The sequence below is a fragment of the Thermobia domestica genome, chromosome 18 (assembly GCF_964235325.1).
Source record: "Thermobia domestica chromosome 18, izTheDome1.hap1.1, whole genome shotgun sequence".
NCBI lineage: Eukaryota > Metazoa > Arthropoda > Insecta > Zygentoma > Lepismatidae > Thermobia > Thermobia domestica.
This window is the reverse complement of record NC_137471.1, coordinates 53,714,112-53,735,979: the sequence shown is the minus strand read 5'-3', so window position 1 is coordinate 53,735,979 and position 21,868 is coordinate 53,714,112. Positions and strand designations below refer to the sequence as shown.

At 37.5% G+C, this 21,868-nt stretch overlaps 1 protein-coding gene across 1 annotated transcript in view; it reads right to left on the bottom strand.

Moving 5' to 3' along the window:
• Positions 1-21,868, bottom strand: part of Dhrs4 (Dehydrogenase/reductase 4) — a 42,927-nt gene that overhangs the window by 8,579 nt on the left and 12,480 nt on the right. Inside the window, exons 2-6 of the mRNA XM_081745088.1 lie at positions 18,773-18,918; positions 17,606-17,783; positions 13,456-13,533; positions 8,408-8,554; positions 180-314 (exon numbers count right to left, since the gene is read on the bottom strand). Of these exons, the coding sequence (XP_081601214.1) occupies positions 180-314; positions 8,408-8,554; positions 13,456-13,533; positions 17,606-17,783; positions 18,773-18,906 (672 nt within the window). The 5' untranslated portion in view covers positions 18,907-18,918. The remainder of the gene's footprint in view (positions 1-179; positions 315-8,407; positions 8,555-13,455; positions 13,534-17,605; positions 17,784-18,772; positions 18,919-21,868) is intronic.

Here is a 21,868-nt window from a genome sequence, read left to right as displayed (position 1 = left end):
TTTCTGTACTAAAACCAGCTTTACTACCACTTCCGATTTCAATAACAATTGGCAAAATATCACGCCATACAAAGCAAATTTCTTCACTGTGGTATACACTGTGACATACCTACTTGCTTCGGATCTTTAATGTATATATAAACATCTAAACTTTAAGGTAGAGAATGAAATATACTTACAGCACGCGAAAACTTCGTCTGAACTATTCCAGGGGCAACACAATTCACCCTGATATTTTCACTTGCTAGGTCCAGTGATGCTACTTTTGTCAATCCTAGTAACGTTGTTTTAGTTACGGAATAAGCACCTAACAACTGAAAAGAAACAAAATTCGTAGTCCTCATTATATAAATTCGACAAGGCAATACATAATGATATACAGGTACTTATCAATTTAATGGAAATACCTTAAAAAGTGCAACTCACTAGATTAATATGGCGTAGGACTTCCTTTAGCCCTAAGAAAAAACCTGATGCGATATGAAATTAAGTTATAAATGTTGTGAATGGTAGCAAGTGGAACATTAATTCCGCAGCATTACTAAGTTCTGTGTGAGAGGGTGGAAGCGGAAATTTGCGCCGGATTCTTGTCTTGAAAGAGTGCCGCAGATTTCAATTATGTTTAGGTACAGAAATTGGGCGGTCCAGGATACCGTTCAACTTTATCCTGATGTTTTTGCAACCACGCCGCAACAGCTCCAGCTGTGTGAGTGGTCGTAGTATCATCCTGGCATATGGGGTCATTGCTTGCAAATATCTGCATAGGGTTGCACATGGCCCCCTAAAATAGTGACCTAACCACGGCTAATGATGCGACCGGTACACGTCAACACCGGGCTCATTGAAAACCACGATACTGCAGCCAACGGCATCACATAGTCGCCACCACGTTTCACGGTTGGGCGGAGACACCATACACAAACACGGCCGTGGTTTCAAATAAAATGAACGAAGACTCATCCGATCCTATCACACATTTCCAGTCATCAGCGATCCATGTTGCATGTTCACGACACCATAAACGTTTACTAAAAGCTTTATGGTCTCTTTATCAGCAACCCGACCGCATTCATGCAGCTCGCGGCGGATTGTGATAGTCGACACAGCTTGTTAGAGGTGCTGCTTGAATTCCTGCATCACTTGCACCGCAGTCGTACCACGGTTCTGAAAATTATTAGAATATTCGAATAATTATTCCTCACTCTACTAATTATTCATTTTTGAATGACGAGCATTGTTCGAATATTCGAAACATCATTATTTGGATATTAAAATAATGAACTACTCGAATGTTAACAGTACTAGTTCTGAATAACAATCCACTTTTCTGCTCAGCAGGACTAATTACTGACTATTTTCTTACGATCACTGTTCTTATCACCGATGTGGTTTTGATGTCAGTTTTGAGTGTCATCAGCTCGGACAATGTCCCTCGCGACACATTTAACACACTTGCAATTTTCCTCACATTCGCAATACATACCCCAGCGCCAACAATTTGCCATCTTTGGAAACTAGAAAGGTCGCCCATTTCATACTACTACCATTTGCTGAGCTTACTGCATACTCTCGTAGTACTCTCTACAGCTAGTACAGAATTTGCCCTAATACCACCAGCAGTAAACCGTTGCTACAGTCACCGCTTGGCCGTTGCCAACCCAGACATCTGACGCGCTTTCAACCCAAATGCTTCTATTAAATTTATTGCTAAGTATCTGTATATCTTTTCAGTATTCTTACTTCTCCAATTGCCAAATCAATGAAATATAGAACTACAATTACAGTTAACAAATAATTGTAATACAAGGTTCTTCCATAAGTCGCTTGGCACTGGCAGTTATTCTATTCTCAATTGAGATTATGTAGCAGTAGCTGATTGATTAGAACAATACGTTATGGTGTGGTTCGTGACATTCTTAATGTTATGATACAACTTGTACTGATTTCATAGTTTCGTAGTTGACAAATAATTCATTTCAAATGCATTTTTGTCAAATGACTTGCGGTCAGCTTATACATCCAATATTTCAACTGCAAATCATAAGATGTAATATAATTTATTGCTATTACATGGTGTCTAGCAAATTTCTCTCGGCAATTTCCCGACTTTTTCCAGACTTTTCCCGACCATTTCCAAATTTTTGCCGACTTATTCTAAAAAAGTTTTCGTAAAATTAGGAAAAGCTGAATGTAATGAAAAAGTGTACAAGTTCTTACCTGATCATAGAATGTCTCCTTCATATATGCAATGAAACAATCTAATCATTCAATTTTTTGATCTCCTCCTCTATGGTAGCAACCTGTTCTCACAACTTATTTACGATTTTCTGTTTCTTTGCTTCAAGTTCCTTTCGTCTCTGTTCTACTCTTCTTTTATCAGCGGCCCTGCGATCTTTTTCTGACATCACTTTTCTGCGGTGTTCTTCGGCTTCCTTAAATCTTGCGTATGCGTTTCTCATTGATAGAATCATCTGCTTTGGGATAAGAAGGACTTGTATGCCACCAGCCTCATTGACAGCATCATACACTACACGCTGCGCCACTAAAGAATCCTCTGACAAATTTTCAACTACTATTTCCCTGTTTACCGAAAAACCCCTTTCTAATGCTGCATTACCGTGGAAAAGAATTAGGGATATCTTTACTATTTTGCACAGATATACATCATTTGGTGGTAACACACTCATCCAGAAGTCATCAAGTCTGTTCATTTCTTTTGTACGACTCCATTTTCTCCCGTACTTGTGTCTGATCCACTAGAGCATTGTATTCTCTGTCTGCCTTTTCTGCATCAGACGCTGAGACAATATTACTCTGCACTAAAATTTCGAACGTTGCTCTCATTTGTTTAACAGCTTCTTCCTGTGAATGACCAACGGTTAAGGGATTAAGAAACGTCAGCGCTTTTGTAAGGGAATATTTTAGCGGGGACCTCTCCTGCAGCTTGGACAATAATTGTTGATAACATTCACGTACTTGCTTTCGGAAACAACATTTTCTTTTCACTAACTTCTGTACATCTCCTCAGTGCTGACCTAGTTGCATACCCATGGTTAATTTTCGGGTATACGTATTAAATTTATATATAAGTTTTCACTTTTCTCCATAACATCAATAGCATTGATACTCTTCCTGTCCATTATTTCTTTTTTAACGAAGCGAGACATCAATACTTTCAATAATTGAGTAAGGTTACCATGCAAAAATGGAGTCATAGGAGTGTCTGACTGATATTCAGTCAGGAAAGGCTCACAGTCCTCAGCAAAAGATTGAAAAAAATGCTAATTTTGCATAGAGCAACTTGTCGTTCAAATTTCTAGCTACTATTCTGAAACTTACAGTTGGGTTCTTTGTCTGTTCCCTTAACCGTTTCAACATACTTTCTCACATGCGGTAATATTTACTGGCATCGCTAGGCTACCTTCGCATTTTCTACCCAACGAATATGGCAAAATGGAAGTGGAAACAATGACGAACCTGTTATTTCAGAATGCTGGGCACGCCTTGCTGGTACCATTTAGTACAAGTTATACAAGGTTCTAAGAAAAGAAATCAAATCCCAACCAGTTTTTTGTATGCCAGTCTTAAAACCACCGTGAACAACGTGAAGACCACACGAGCCAAGTTCAAGGAGCTGTGGAGCGTCTGTACCAAGGGAGGCACAACGTTCCTCTTTCATTAGCCGTAAAAGCGCCCAATTTACATTGAAACTTGCAAAAGCTTAAATGGGTCAAGCGATTGCAATGCATTCTGCAAACCTTGTAGTAGGTCTGTAGCTGTACTATGATTCATAAAAACAGAATTCAAATACCGTGTTCTGACTGTTCGTGTTATCGTCCCAGAAGCGTACACTTACATCCATTTGAGTTCTTTGGCAAATCATGATAAATCATGTTAAGACTACACGAGTATGTTCGGTGCTGAGCTAGTTCGTGGCCTAATCGACGATTACGTAAATAAACGCTAACTTAACCTAACCTAACGTAAATTAAACTTACTTCAAACTGTTTACCAAACGTTTCAACCATTTTTTTTTTTTTTTGTCCAAATTTCCACGTGGTTGGCCTACGTTAGATTATTTAAAGTTAATTAAGTCAGGTTTAAAATATACTAGAATTCTTAACGTTACACTTACTGTTCTGCACAAAGTAAAATCTTGCCCAACTTTGTGTATTAGTTCAAGTTACTACATTCTAATAACTTGTTTTTAAATTTAAAAAAATGAGGTACACAATAAAGTAAACATTTATTTTGAGCAGAACATTTCAAACATATTATTGTCTTTAGGTTAGGAAAACTTTGCTTAGGTCTTTGTTATTGTTGTTGTTGTAATAGTTGGTAAAATAAACTTATTTATAGCGGCAGGAATGTTGAATCCTCAAAATTGACATGCCTGTAATTCATGGCAAAGTAAGAAATGGCATGTGGTTTGCCGTGACACTAAAACAACTAGCCTTTAAAGTGCTGAATTATTTACGAAATCATTGCCCAGGTAAACTTACCTGTACGTGAAAAACAATCCAACATTTAATTTATACTAAATATTATATACGCATAGTACGATGCAACGCCCAATTAACCACCCGTTACTCTTGAAACGCAAAAACTTTTCTGCTGTCAGCAAACACTGTTGCCAAACACTCACTCACCACTCTTCTTCCCCCAGCACCACAGCAGGAGACAAACCGCGCGCCTCACATAAATCGCAGAAAATCCACGTTGTACGAGATGCAACGCGTACCACATGACGGCTTCTACGTAGAAAATAGAAAAACGGTTGAGATGGATCGCGATGTATTTAGGAACACTTTTTAAAAAAATATACGATGTAAACGTACTACATCGCGATGCATTTAGGAACGCGAGGTTTATCGGAGTCGCTCCGACAAGCGTCAGCATCATTTCCAACATGTGGAATTTAATTCCATTTTTCCCGACCTTTTTTCGCAAATTCCAGACAAATCCCCGAATTCCCGACCATTTTTTAAATTTAAGACAAATTCCCGATTTTCCCGACTGCTAGACACTCTGTATTATACGAGGGAGGATAAGAAACTAACGTTACAAGGCCGATATTTCTGGAGTTACGTCTATTATAGAGGAATGAGGAGTGTGCGGTAATTTTAATGCATGGAGTTGGCAACTGTGCAGAGTTTCAGCCACCTGCCATATACGGCGCAAGTTGTATGTAAACACAAATGACGACTGGTTTGGAAAATTGGTCTCGCGAAGAAGTCGGCTCAGTTATTCGATTTGTGTTAGTGAAACATGTAACCGCGGCTGAAATTCACCAGCAGTTGGTAAAGGTTTACGGAGACAATATGTCTCGTCAGCATATCGCAGAATGGTGTAAGAAGTTTGCGGCTGATAGAAAAAAAGTCACCGACGAGGAGCGCAGTGGACGACCCAGCACGCTATTAAAGCAGTTTCGCTGAGGCATCATCGACCACCCTCCCTACAGCCCAGACCTCACTCCAAGCGACTTTCACGTTTCCGCACTTGAACGAGCACCTAGAAGGCCGTCGCTTCGCTTCAGATGAGGTGAAACACTTCGTGACAACGTGGCTGAACACACAAGGACATAATTATTTCTTGGCAATAAATAACTAGAGCGATTATCCCAGTCAAGTTTGTTAATGGAGTCAATGCGTTAACATCTTAACGGGTAAGGATGATCTACGTTTGTCCGTTAGTGCACACGATAACACATGAATTGAAGCGAGTTTTTGAGTTCTGTTTTTTGCAGTAGATAGCTAGAGAAATTATCTCGTTCGGGTTCCTTAATGGAAAATGAAATGAAATCTTTGAGTTTTACGTCCCACAGTTATGCCGGTTAGGCTAAAGGAGACGGTGATGATGATTAATGAATGAAATGGTGGAATGAAGAAAGTGGGAAGAAACGGGAAAACTCCGAGGAAACCCACGCACACGGTGTTTTTCCACCACAAAGTTCACTTGGCGGGGGCTGGGATCAAACCCGGGATCCCAAACATCAGAGGTGAATGCTCTACCACTGAGCCATCGCGGCCCCGGTTCCTTAATGGAGTCAATTCCTTATAATCTTAATAAGTAAACGGTGACAAAGCGAATTTTTGAGTTATGTGTTTGCAAGAGCGAGTGTCTCGGCCGACTTCGTGAATGAAGTTAATTCGTTAATATCTTAACGGATAACGGCGACTTCATGTGTCCGTTATTCCACACAATAACTGTTGAACGAAAGTAAATTTTTGAATTATGTTTTTTGCAAAATAGTAGAAGTTACACATCTCACCCTTAGATGGCAAAAAAATCTTCCAGCAGTTGACATCTACCGGACAAAATTGAACTTCTAGTGCGTGATCCTCTTTATTATCTACAACATTTTATTTTACTTCAAGGATTAAGGAGGAAGAAAGTAACTACGGATGATGTCACATCGTCCTGTACGTTGGTACGAGATTTCTACGCTTTTCCCCAACTTGTGGCCCCGCGTGGCGTAGTCGCTAACGTTCTTGCCTTTGGTGCGAGCAGTTCCGAGTTCGATTCCCGGTGGGGACACTCGGTCGAAAAAGTGTAACAGCTTTTTCAGGCTAGCCATCCTGCGTGAGATTTTTCCTGGGTTTCCCTCATTCATACCAGACAAATACCCGGATGGTACCTAACAAGTAAGGGACCATATGGTTGTCGCGCAAATCAGATGCAGACATACGCCATCTGATTGAGCATGAAAAGATATGGAGAACACAGAAATTTAAGGTGCTAAGGGCCATAGGGAGCGGAGTGAGGGAAGAGGAAACATTGAATGTCGGCAAAATTGAAGAAAGTCAGGAATGATGGGAAAAGTTAATTTCTTGCAAACAGGGAAAGAAAGTCAACCAAAAGAAAGAAACTAAACATAACAAGAGCATCAAGGACGAAGAAAGATCATAATCAGGGTTGCCATCCGGACCACAGTATTGCCAGCGTTGCATAACATTGATATGGAAAATATAGCACAGTATAGCAATTCATGCACTAGGAAAAATATTAGTAACACAAAAGAGAATTGAAAATACTCTGTACACGTGCGTAAAAAGGTTTAACGATAGTCGTGAGTGAATAATGTACATGAGGGAGAACAAATATAGATATGAAAGTGAAGGGGGTACACGTGATAACACAGAAACGAAAGTGTTTGGGAGCATCGTTCCATGATGATGATGATGATCGTTCATCACAGATACATTAGTGTTCCCCAGTATTAATGTGTGGCAACGTGAGAACTTTCTCCGCCTTCAGTCATTTGTTCATTGCCAGTTTTCCTCTAGGCGATTAAAAAAGATGATACGCTTTGCGTTTTTCAAATGTGGCTACTCCAATGAACATCCTGGACAGTTTGAAACACCTTCCGCATATTGCTTTGAAAAATGACTCACAGAGGAATGCTGCAGAGACGCGTGTGACCAGCTTGCTTTCATCCGCTGTGCTCACTGCGAGAAATGTTTGTGTGTTGACCACGCATTCATTCGTGATCTTCACGTCAATTGCAATTAAACTACAAATGGTGCGTACTGTTCTCTATTTTCCTCCATTTGTATTCACGCGGGTGTAATATTCACTCACGACTGCGTTAAACCTTTTTACGCACGTGTACAGAGTCTTTTCAATTGTCTTTTGTGTTACTAATATTTTTCCTAATGCATGAATTGCTATACTGTGCTATATTTTCCATATCAATGTTATGCAACGCTGGCAACACTGTGGTCCGGATGGCAACCCTGATTATGATCTTTCTTCGTCCTTGATGCCCTTGTTATGTTTAGTTTCTTTCTTTTGGTTGACTTTCTTTCCCTGTTTGCAAGAAATTAACTTTTCCTTCCTTCCTGACTTTCTTCAATTTTGCCGACATTCAATGTTTCCTCTTCCCTCACTCCGCTCCCTATGGCCCTTAGCACCTTAAATTTCTGTGTTCTCCATATCTTTTCATGCTCAATCAGATGGCGTATGTCTGCATCTGATTTGCGCGACAACCATATGGTCCCTTACTTGTAAGATAATTGTCCCAGGCTGATTCCTTCCTTCCCTTTCATCGGATAGTGTGCTTGCCGAGGGACGTCATTCCTCATTTACGTGACAGGCTAAATGGCCGTAGATGCTGACAGCTCAGAAATCTAATTCCTAAATTTCTCGCTTTCCCTCAATTTGCTTCAATCAGGTTTGTTCGCTTATTCTGTTCTACACAACATCCTTTCTCTTCACATCCATCCAATGAAGCGATTTTTTTTTACGGCTATTGGTGATTTTTTTCATTTCATTATTTTACTCATCGAGAACGTTAATCTACTTCTACTTGGCATTATACATTAAAGAACACTAACTAATATTTCAAACCTGCGACCAAAATATGAGAGACTTATTGTTCGTTTTCGTTAGGATTTCTTTTACTTACATTAAGCGGTTGATAGCCAGCAATTGAGGATATGTACACTATTGAACCACCGCCTCTCTTCCTCATGTACGGTAACACTTCTTTTGTTAGTAGATATCCAGCTTTCACATTTACTTCAAAGAGTTTGTCCCAAGCAGATTCTTCCATCTAGAACAGAAATGTATTATTTAAAACTATAAATTTTACTATAATAACATATTTTAGATTTGCTTAAATTTTCTACTACAGTGACTTACGAACTTAAGCCGCTCCTCAAAGCTATTCGCAAACCGAAAGTATTTTTCTCATTGTATTTAATGCAAATAATATTAACCCATTCTAGCACAGATATATAGTACTGTATGTTTTTTTTTTAATTGTTAATTATTTTTCTGTTATGAATAATACAGTATTAAAATAACATTATCCTTTTTAAGGGCAGATACGTAGCAGTAAAGTAGACCAAACAGTATGAGGGCTAAAAAGCAAAAAGAATAAAAAGGTAATTTTTAAGCACAGACCTCTGACGTACCTGTATAATGTTTATGGCAAATACACAAAATCATTACTAGACGTACGAATTGTCGATATAAACTTACGAGCGTGCGCGCGCATTCGTATCAAAATATTAGGGGCCGCGGTGACTCAGTGGTACAGCGTTCACCTCTAGTGCATGGGGTTCCTGGTCCGATCCCAGCTCGAGCCAAGTGAACTTTGTGGTGGACAAACACAGTGTGCGTGGGTTTCCTCGAGGTTCTCCTGTTTCCTCCCACTTTCTTAATTTCATTCATTTCTGATCATCACCGTCTCCTTTAGCCTAGCCGGCATAACCATGAGACGTAAAACTCAAAGATTTCATTTCATTTTTTCTCAAAATATTGTTCATAAACCACATTATTCGCAACTCGACAGGTTCGTGAACCGATGATCTACTACATTGTCATGTGAGTTTGTCACGGGGTTCTTAATTTAATATGTATTTACATGTATGTGTATGTGTACGTAGTGAAGTTTTGCACAGCGAACTGATTTATTTCATAAAATATTCGCTACCAGATAAGCGGGTACGGAAAAAAAATCTGAAAAGTAAAGACACGTACTTAAAATTCCATGACTTTCCACGACACTTTACAAGTAGGCTGATTTCCCTGACGTGTCCACGTGAGTGGGAATCATGTTTTTCAATTGAAACCAAAAATTGTAGAAATCTGTTGCTTTCGTTTTTAATACTGCATTTTTCTAGACGAAAATGGTAACAGATTTATATATAGTCAGTATCCCTAGAGCAGGTCTTATGTCTTCCCCGGACCAAACTATCAGTTCACATTGGACCTCTGTAGTTTCGCAATGTGAAAGGAAACTCACTTGTTTTTATTTCCGTTTCACCAATTAATGTATCTTCACTCACTTGAACTTATTCGCTTCCTTCTGCCTATAAAGTATAAAGGTAACCAAGAAAGTTCTGTCGCTTTTTGTGGAGGTCTGTGTTCAATTGACTCACACTGTGAGTTGAATGCGAATGGAGATAAGGCGAAGTCAGTTGTTGCTGTGGGTATATCCAATATACTACCTGGTTGTGGCAGTTCAGTTACACCGTGAACTTGTGTAAGGATAGAGTGAACATGGGACCTCCACAGAGCATCATAAGGGCGTATATGCTGTACGAGTTCAAACGGGGATCAAACGCCGCTGGAGCGGGGCGGAAGGTATGCCAGGCCTCCGGTGAGGGTGTCGTGACTACGCGGACAGTGCAGTAGTGGTTTAACAAGTTTACGGATGGTGACGAAACACTCGAAGACGCACCACGTGCCGGAAGATCAACACTTATACAGAATGAAGATCTTCAGGCAACAATTGAGGCGAACAGTGGCCATACATGTGAGGAACTGGGACTACAATTCAGTGTAAGTGGAAAAGCCATTCCGCAGCACCTCCGAGTTGAGTCCCACATGATTTGACTCCGGGTCAGAAGGCAACGCGAGCTGACAATTGTGTTTCTTTGCTGTCTCGTCTGAGGAAAGAGCCATTTCTGGACAGATTGTTGACATGTGATGAGAAGTGGGCACCTGTACGGAGCTCCACGGCGGCGTCATCATTGGTTAGCATCCCATGAACCGGTTCCAAAACAGCCGAAACTAGTACTGCACCAGAAGAAGGTCCTCCTGTGTGTTTGGTGAACTGCTCGCGGCATCGTGCATCGGGAATAGCTACCAGCTGGTCAGAGCATCAATGCAACTGTGTACTGTCAGCAGTGTAGCCGTGTTCAAGAAAAACTCAAAACTATGGAGCCAGCACTTCTCAATCGCAAAGGAGTCCCCCTATTACAGGACAACGCTATGACCCACGTGGCTAGGATGACCCGGTATACCATTCTACGCCTTGGATGGGAAATACTATTGCATACGTCGTATTCCCCGGACATTGCACCGTCCAATTATCACATGTTCCATTTCTTGGACAATCACCTTAGAGGACGCCAGTTCAAATCCCGAGTAGAGGTGCAAAATGCACTTGATACTTTTTCGCTTCACGGCCTCCCAAGTTCTATCGCGATGGAATCCATGGCCTTCCAGAACGTTGGCAGAAGGTCGTCGATGCCGATGGGGACTATTTTTGATCTTCCAAGTACGTCTTAGGTGACATATCGATGTTCGAAGGTTGTGGATGAAAAAGCGACAGAACTTTCTTGGTTATCTTCATATAATCATAAGATGGGACACTTAAAGATTTCCTGTCCTTACTAACTTCCGTTTACCAAAAACTTCTTTATATTCGTGTGTTCATCCGTCCGGGAGACCCAAAAATCTTAAAAATTACTTAATGGATCACCATAAATTTTTTGCCAAGATGTAAAGGGTCAAAAGTTAGAAATCAGGTTCGTTGATTGGAAGTGATTGAAATCATCCATTTTCAGTTTTAACATTGACAACTATAGGGCAAAAACTGTAATAGATAGCGAGAAGCTGTTTGTGGTAATCGGTTAACCGCCCTAAGATTTCAATTGATCTCCATTCTTAACTCTTTACAAAGACCGAAATGACAGAAATTCACTACAATTTCGGTTCCAATGTTGATCTACATAGAGCAAAAATGGTAAAAGATAGGGTGAAAGAGTTATTTTGGAATCGTTCCAAGAATAGGTACCATCGTCTCTATTAAACCCTTTACTCAAATCGGAAGTGACAGCAATCAACCACTTCTGATTTTTAACATTGACCGTTACAAAGTAACGGTATTAGATATCGAGAAGTGGTTTTCTCTAATCAATTAAACGTCCCAAAAATGTATTCACTTTAATCTCTTTACTAACACCAGAAGTGGCAGAAATCCGGTACCAATTCCAGTTTCAATACTAACTGAGGAAATAACACGCTATATAAACCAAACTCCTTTACGTGGTGTTCACATGACAGAAATACTACTTATTAAAAAAAAAATAGTGTAATATTTGGCCTTTTCTTATTAGATGATAATGATTAATACCTTAAGGATGTCGAGTACTGTACCAGCTTTGTTCGCCTATTGATTGATATGCGGGAAGTATTCTTGTCTCCTCTTTGAAATGAACTGTAATTTTAATGTAATTAGCACAGAAAAAGACTGCGTCCATTGCACTAAATTGTTTCAGCAACCTGTTATTTTCATCAGTAATTCTAGAAAACTCATATGCAAGTTTTACTCACTACTCAGAATTTCATTTATTTATTTTTATTTTTTTTTTTTCTTGTGCCTAACTGAAAAATGGTGACATTTAAATTCTTGTTAATGTACATCCTAATACCCGAAGAGCTCTTCTTTTTGAACGATCTACTACTGCAAATAAATTTGTACTTGGAACTTCGTTTCTAAAGACACATGTAATGTAAAACTAGTTTTGTACTTTCCTTACTGAGCGTATGGAACACATTATAATATAACATATCACTCACTAATGTTCTGTAGTAAATTTTTCTTCTTATTTCGAGCATTACAGTCGGGGTTGTTTCCTCAGCGACACATAATGATAATTTAAGAAGGATTACGAAAATTTTATTACTGTTGATGGTCACTTGATGTTCGCAGTATATGGTAGCTTATTCCTATTATTTTATTACTATATACAGTAAAACCCCGACTGTCCGTGGAATTGGAAGGCAAGGGCATCGCGGATAACACGAAAAAAATCAGCATAAAAACTTTTTTATTGTATAAAAACATAAAACTTTTAAAATACCTTTGCTCTATGTCTAAATCACTAAACTAAGGAACAGTGAAAAAAAAAAAAAAAAAAAAAAAACTATACTATAAACCTGTCAGTAATTTCCGATTTTCGCACTGTAGGGCCTATTGTATTTTCCAGGTTGTTGGCTAGGATTAAAATTGGTTTTCTTGAGGTTCGTAATTAACCCTGCAGTGATCGTTCGCGAACTATCACTCCGTAGTGAACAATGAATGTAATTTACTACCACGCAAATCACTCTTCCCAATTCCCGTTTTTCATACATTATAACAATCGGCTTCTGCTTATCAGAGTAGAGTTGCACTTCGAAACCAGCACTATTGTTAGAAATAGTAATTTTTACAATGCAATTTATTTTTATGTTTTAGAACATACGGTACTTATTTGCATGCAGAGTGCCAGTTCGCAGCGACTACTTATGAAAAATAATTGAGCGCGACTGTAGGAGGGTTAAAAAAGTTTTTCGCGGCACTCGTGATTAATTGGGACTTTACTGTACATCAATATATAGGTATGTGTCCTAAGATTAGTGCACTGACGCACTTATACCCTTTTTTAACATATTTTATATCTATATATCTATATATATATATATATATATATATATATATATATATATATATATATATATATATATATATATATATATATATCTATATATATATATATATATATATCTATATCTATATATATATTCCATTTTGTTTAGCAAATGGATTCTTCTTTAATCCAAAACGTAGATCTTTTCATTAGTTAAATCGAATTAAATGGAGATACCAAACGAGGCCTGTCTGTATTTTGAACATGACAAAAGTTATACATTTTTATTAATAAACTTAACATCACTTACCTCGAAGAGTGGAGCAAGACTAGGGTTTGTTCCTGCATTTGAGACCAGAATATCAATTCCTCCAAATTTATTTATGGTCTGGCAAGAAAAAAAAAAATAAAGAAAACATTATTTAGTATATATGTACCTGATTCGTCTATTACAAGCTCTTTCAGTTAATTTTATTCGTTACCTAATACAAAATTATCACAAGATTTTTTAAAATATTGCTTTTATCTTAACAAAATATCTAAATCGGGTATTTTGTGTAGTATGGTCATTGGTAATCAAAACGTATGGTGTAGTGATTGATTAATTTGGCTTATTTCATAGGATGAATACCGGAATATACTAGGTAGAAGTGTAGACTCTTTCTGTTTTCGGAACGCCTTTTCACTGAAGTCTTCCAAACAATGCGTTATTAAACAAGACAGGACTCAACTTATTAAAATACTGGGCCACAGATTTAAGTGTCAAAGAAAAACGTATTTCAAGTAGAATGGAAATCTAGGCTATTGCTTCATTAGCCAAAACATGTCATATGTCCAAGAAAGGAGGCGGGGGTGGGAGAATCTCTTGTCATATCTTGGGTTTCCCTGCTACCTGCTGAATAGATAATTTTCTCGAAGTTTTACTAATATTTCAATAAACAAATTTTAAAATTCGCACCATCAACATATTACACAAATACTCGTGTTTCAGCGACTACTTATACCTAGAAATGAAATGAAATGAAATCTTTCAGTTTAACGTCGCACGATTATGCCCTTTAGGCTAAGGGAAACGGATGATTAAGGCAAGTGAATGATGATGGAAGAGCTGGTGGAATGAGAATGTGGGACGAAACGGTAGCACCCCCGAGAAAACCCACGGATACTGTTACGGAATCAGTACTCTGGATTTTGCTCGTTCTTCAATTTTCTCAATGGTTGTTTAAGTTAGTGTATGTAATATAGATACGAAAGTTGAAAATCCTAGGTTTTGGTAAAATGATTTTTATTTGAAGTGTTCTTTATATAAAATAATATATAGCTTATAGTCCTTTTTTTTTTTTTTTTTTTTTTTTTTTAAATTCAAACTTACTTAGTTTATACAACACGGAAATCTTGAAATTCGTGTATATTCACATTTTGGACTTGAAAACCTGTCGAACATCATGATGGAAGTGGTATCATCAAAACAATCTGGTTTATTCCATTTTACATATTTTGCTGAATGATAAAAGATTGAAGAAATCAAATTCTATGGCTGTGAGGAATCGATTTACATCAATACCCGTTTGAAATTGTGGATGCAGTTGTCTTATACCAGAAACTGGACGGAAGAGTGGTTGATTGGCAATCCACTGTATAGGAAGTATCCGATAGTAGAAAATCTTAAATTTTGCAATTAGGAGCCAAGTAAGTTCTTTGGTAAAATTTTGTATCATAATTGCAGTTTTGTGAAGTGTTTAAGGTCTTGGAATTATCTAAAACAGTGAAATTCGATTCATTCTACATTTCGGCTTTTAATGTGATTTTCAAAATAATGTGTAATCTCGCAAACAGTGAAGGAATGAAAACCATGTTGTTGTAAGAAAATAGTTCTCTTTGGTACCACACTTTAACTGATTTTGTAATGTGTTCTTAAAATTTTATACCTTGGTAGAGGAAGGGGGATAGAGAACCAATCACGTTACAAAATTCGTATTCTGTGTAAGAAATACTAACCTAAAGTAAATTTTTATGGATAAATAGTAATATGTGAAAAAAAAATATAATAGAGAAGTACATGAAAGATTATGGTCTCTTGCACTTGAAAATTATATTCCATCTTATGCTTTTGTCTAAGTTCTGTTTTAGTATATATGATTCCGCAGTAACCGTTTCATTTGTTTCAAAGAGTCGCTAGCTCACGCATGGTTTAATACTAGTTGTATTTAGTATATAGATCTACTTCGGTTACTTCTTTAATTCTGAATTAAACGGTGCCGCGAAATCTTAGGATTCGAAGATAGCATGAGAGGCTGCTAATTCTTACTCTGCTTTCGGAATCATATGTAAGTACAATTGAAAACAATATGCGTTGGTTAGTGTGTTTCAGTGTAAAATTTTCCTGTTGTGCTTGGTTCCGAACGATATTTTCATATAAGCGAATTAATTTGTAGCCTATGACAGAGAGCGAAGAGATTTTTTAATAGTATTATCGTAGTGTGTAGTTATTATATTTTATAGTTAGGTTAAGGTCAGTGCATTTACATTATTGAATAATAATTATTGTGCTTATGTGTATATTTTAAAAGAATGTAATGTTGTGTTTCGTTATTCTGTTGAGATAGTGTACTATTGTGATAATGCGAAAAGAGGGATCTTGGCACTGACATTTTAAAGCCCCTGGTTCGATAGAGGCCTAGGGAGAATCTATGTTAGTATATCATCTTCACGAGCCAAGCAATTTAGTGATGTTATTGCGCTTTTTTTAACCTGAATGTCGTAGATCCAAAAATAAGTATAGTAGTTTCTTATTATTTATCACACTATGTTTTGTTTAGTATATAAATAATTAATCCACTAACTCATTCTATTTATTTATTCAGTGGTAGACCGTTCACCTCCGATGCTTGGGGTCCCTGGTTCGATCCCCGCTCACGCCGTGTGGACAAACTCCGTACTCGTGGGTTTTCTCGGAGTTCTCCCGTTTCCTCCCACTTTCTTCATTCCACCATTTCATTCATTTTCATCATCACCATCTCCTTTAGTTTAACCGGCATACCGTGGGACGTAAAACTTAAAGATTTTATTTCATTTCATTTTTCATTTTATATATATAAACCGAAGTAGATTTGAAACAATAGGTTTTAAAGAAAGAGCGCATAGGGAATAAAGTGCAATTCAAACATGGTAATTAGTGCGAGGTATATATTTGTAATATAAACAAAAGATGTTGGCTGGGTGATGAGATGTTGTTCCTGTCTATGGTCAATCCGATCCTTAATACTTCTGATTAGTTGCGTTTCAAGCATCAAAAAATTAAATGTTATTCTTTTTAAACATTTTTTTAAATTCAAATTTTGAGAAATTGTTAGAAAGGATTTTTAAAATTATTTTTACCGACACCTCGTACACAAGAGTGAGGTTCTACTACTTGGTATGGGGGACCTGGATATGGCATTCAGTACAATGAAAGCCAGATGTAGGCCCTGTTTACCCAGTGGGTGATCGCTCTCTGGTGAGACCCTGAGAGATCGGTGTCGATCTGAGATTCTGGGTCAGATTTGAGTTCCTCTTTCCGGACTTCAGTGATCTCAGACTGCTATACTGAGATTCTGTGCTGAAGCATTGCAGGGTCCGCATGAGCTCCCGCCGGGAATCGAACCCGGGTCTCCCACGCCAAAGGCTCGGATGCTAACCGCTTAGCCACGGAGGAGTTCTTTGGTAGGAATAAGAGTCTGGGCTATGAGACAAATCCACGTACAACAATGCAAAGCAAATTAACAATTAACGGATCAAAAAATTATAATTATTAATTTTTACATATTTTCTTATAAAGTAACAATACGATGTATATATCTAGAAATAAACTACAGGGTTCCTACTAATCTGGAGAAATCTACTTCCCTGACTTCTCCTGACCTTTGGCAGGAAGTCCCCTGACTTTTATGACAGGTGTCGGTTGACGTAGACATGCAAATAAGGAATAAATAACGGTGAATATTTATATATGAAAACATTTATTGTATACAGACAAATAGTAATCAATTACTCATACGTACATTCCACTCACTTTCCATAAAAATTTGAACAACGTCCATTATAATGGTTGGTTAAACTGAAACTGGCATAAAATTAATGTTAGAAAACTGATTTCCAGTCTTTGTCCGTGAACTTCCCTGACCTGCACCATTTTCCCTGACTTCCCTGACCAACAGGAACCCTGAACTAACATTATTTGTTCACAGATTTTTTTCTAATTAAGACAGTCAAATTCAAAAGTACTGTGATCACTATCTTCTGTTTAACACTTATTCAAGCTGCTAAATATATTTTTAAAAGTGTGATTTAAAAGTTAACCACCAAATAAGCGTATTTTGTGATAGACAGGAGGGAGGATATAGTTTTCAACTGATAAGTAGAGACTACAGTGTTTTTTTTAACATGATTAAACATTTAAAAGAATTTAAAAAAAAACATACCTCTTGAAAAAGTTTTGATCTGTCTTCAGCTTTGGACACGTGACACACAGTTCCAGCAACGGATAATCCTTCCTTCGTAAGCCGTGATACCGCTTCTTCCACATTCTTCTGTTTCCTACTGCTTATCATAACATTTGCTCCATCAGCTGCCAAGCGACGAGCGATTGCGTATCCAATGCTAAAAAAGGAACCAATACATAAAACAAACAACAATACTTTCAAGGAGCTAGCAATAAAAATAATTACACATAAAATCAATAGAGAACAAATTTTAGTCTACGGGATGAAGAAACAACGAATTTCATACATCACGTCTTTTATGTAGCAACAAGTTTTCCTTTGGATGCGGTAAGGAAAAGATCACATGTAACTGAAAACTATACGCACATTTTATGACTTTTGGAGGTTCTAAGGTCTGATTTTGTGATCGTCTTTCCTTCCTACTAGTAAAGTCACGTACACAATGTATGTTATCTCTCGTATACCACATGACACGTTTCGTTCATTCCTCGTGTGTACCGGAGATATGCAACTGTGCTCAACGCTTCGGATTTTGTTCCGTGATCATGTTTTTGTGTGTGCTGTCGCAATGTGTTGTAATTCATGCATTTCTGCTTGTTACGATCCTTAATGCTGCGTTCTATACCCTTCCCATACTTTGTTCTTGCTGGAAATTACCATTTTCCTTGAGGATTCCATTGCGCATGCGTGCAATGAACATTTCATACTGACCCCGGACGAAGCACATATACGACTTCTTTATGATTCCCTTGGAATCGCCTCTCTATCTGTGATAGTATTCGTCTCAGTGAGGTGTGACGTTCACTTTGTCACCTTTTGAGCGGCTATCTCGTGAACGAAGCCTCAGTTGTAAAACTTGCACATAACCTTTTTATTTGTTTTCGTGTGAGGAACCATCTCTCAAGCGTTGTAAACGATCTTTAGGAACACCTTGTAGATATTCATTTTTAGCTAGTACGCCAGAAGTTAGTTAGTAACATGGTTTATTGATGTATTGTTCACCCATGAGAACCATGGAAAAAATATTTTTAGAAATTTTGCATTTTAGAAGAACAAAGTTACAATTCGAAAGTTTAGTTGAGAACATTTTTTAAAACTTAATTATTATGTTTCAAAACTTACCAAAATAGTTAATTTTTTACTAACCCAGCAGTAGACGCTGTTACTACAGCGACTTTTCCTTTCAACTTGTCACTACTTGTGGATGCCATGCAGGATTGTAACTTGAGAGATCCTTGAAATACTGGATTTCTCTGAAGCAATCTCTTGATGGCAATCATTCAGCTTTCAATCTGAGAGAGAGAAAAAGTTATATTCTGAACTTAAGTTTCTATATATGAAAACTACCAAACTTATTATATTCAAAAGTCAAATTACAAAATAAATCGTTTCATTGGAGGAATGTAGCCATCTAAGAAAATATTTTCTGCTCTATTTGAGTAACTATCAAACACTGTATACCTCGTATCCTACTTGCATTTCAACCGAGTTGTCCGTATAATATACAGAGAATCAAAAATACACAATTGAACCGATAATCGAACTTGCGTCTCCACGTTATCGTGTCGCTGCGATAAGCTACACTATACAAGGCTGGATTGTCGGTCCAATCATGCATTTTTTCAAATCTTCTTGTATGTCGTTGAATTACAACCTATAGAGGATTTGGTATGATATAAAATCCGCTATTTTCTCCTTCAACATATAAATAGCGCGCACACACACACACACACACACACACACACACACACACACACACACACACACATATATATATATATATATATATATATATATATATATATATATATATATATATATATATATACTAGTAACTAATAATATGTATACCAGTGTTTTGTAGTGCAAACGTTGGGTTGTTCAAAACTACAATACAATAGAAGTTGATACAGTTTATGTAGTATGAGTGGCTGACCGACTCCACGAATGACAGAACATATAATCGATTAAGAAGCTGACTGGATAGCACAATGGTTATTACATCGGTACAGTACGCTGAAAAAAATAATGAAATTTTAGTTTTACGTTGTAACATACCTTGTTTGTTACAGACAAGTTAATAGGCTCAATGTAAATTTCGAATTATATTACTCATATTATTATCGTAATTTTATAATAGGGTAATTTAAAGTATCCTTATGCTTATTATTCTTTCGCAAACATTGCGTTGAAATGCAGATTTTGTTGTGTTTAGACGTTGGTTCTCTTAGTAAACTGCTCTTGAGTTTGTTATCAATGTTCTTCTTCTTCTTCTATTGAGTCGCCCATAGTAGGAGAATATACAGGCATAGGAGCATTACGGAATGAGGCCAGTCTATAACGTTGATTTATAGTTCAAATTAAGGTTGTAGTGTTCTTTCTTACTATATATTTTGTTCATGAATGTCTATATTTTATGCAAATTATCTTTATTTTGTTTAATAAAGCTGTAATAAAAGTTTCACCAAAATTTCCAACAGCGAGAAGGAGAGAGAAGCGAGGCGGTGAAACGACTGTTTTTATATATACTGGGTACTAAAAACTACGCCGGACAGAACTTTTGTTTCGAGCTTCCTTTCTTTCGTGAAAAGAAATGTAATTTGTGATGTATTAGAAGCTATTTCGTCGTCCTATTCTATATCATAAGATTCTCTAAGGATCATAGTTGTCGACAGAGATATGGGTTTGTTCTAAATTGTGAACGAAAAGTGAGTAATTTGGATACGAAGGTGGAAGTTGATCATGCACATGGTGATTATCGTGTAAGCTGAACAATGGCGCAAAATTGATTACTTCTTCTTGTAGCAGCACTTCAGGTAACGTGACTAACTTTAAGTCTATCTACAATGACTATTCTGCATGGGAGCCTTGAAGTAAAGTGAACTTAACCTTGTTTTATTTGAAACTTCAGTAGTAAAACTCGAACTACTAAAGGTCAACGGATATATCTATATTTAGTTCGGTTAAATTATTCTGGGACACGAACATACTGAATGAAATTATTCTTTCTTCGTATTAGCTACAGTGGTTTATCAGAGTTAAAATAAAACATACAGTTGTTTATTAGAGTTGAGATAACGAAAGCACTGGTGTTCTTCAGAAGTACAAATTAATATTTGTGAGTACGAAAATGTATAGTTCACGAGTGTATCTTATACACGGCACAATGTCCGAGTAAAGAGTTCCTATGGGGGAAACCTTCTCCCAAAGGGGCCCAGCCCGTGCGCGGCCTCGAATAGTCTTAGCCAGCCCTCTCATTATGTAAGTCGTAAGTAGCGTAAATCTCTCTCTCTCTCTCTCTCTCTGTTGTGAAGTTCATTAAGTATTGGGTGAAATGTATTATAAGTGCACATGAATATTTTCTATTAGAGCTCCAGTTTGAGTAAATTTGAGTATAATAACATATATATTGATGGTATTTACCAGTGCTTCTTGCTATATGTGTCTAAAGTTCAAGTGATTTCATTGGTAAGGTTGCCATTTTACGAAGATTGTTTGAATAGCATCTATAGTTCTCCAAAGTTTGTCCACCTTCGGGTTATCATATGTTACAGTAATGAGTTGAACGTTGTTCCTCTGCTTAGATTACTGGTGCTACGTGCTGTTGAATTGCTGTTTGGCCAGTAACTGTCTGTCTATAAGAATATACGTATCTATCGTCCATTCGTCCAATGTTGTCTAGTTGATATATACACAAAGTCTCATCCAACTGTCCTCTACGAAGTGTGATATACTATCTTGTCCATTATCTAGCTACCGTCTACTGTCCGTACTATCCGTCCACCTTGTCCGCTCGTAAGGGAACACTATTACTAATCGTCCGAGTCTTTAGTTGCTGTGTCTGCCCAGTGGATGTTCGGCTGTACACTCTATTATTTGAGTTTCTACGGCATATTAAGTTATGCGAAATGTGTGAACAGGAGTTCTATTATGCTGAAGTGGTGATTAAGACGTCAGGTGTACTATATTTGACTTCGTATAAATTTTATGACATTATAATTGATAGTAAAATGCGCCCATGGTTGGAGCTGCCGAACGGGGATGTCAGTAAATATTACCTCCGTTCCTTTATTGATTGTGATTTCGGCACCTGAACTGAACCGGAAGCGGTAACACTTCTTTCAGCTGACGCTCGCGCAGGCGAGAATCACTCTGTTCTGTTATTATGTCGTACCTATGATGAGTGATATGAAGTCCTTAAATGTTATGTAACTTTGTGTGACGGCAATACAGTTGTTTCTC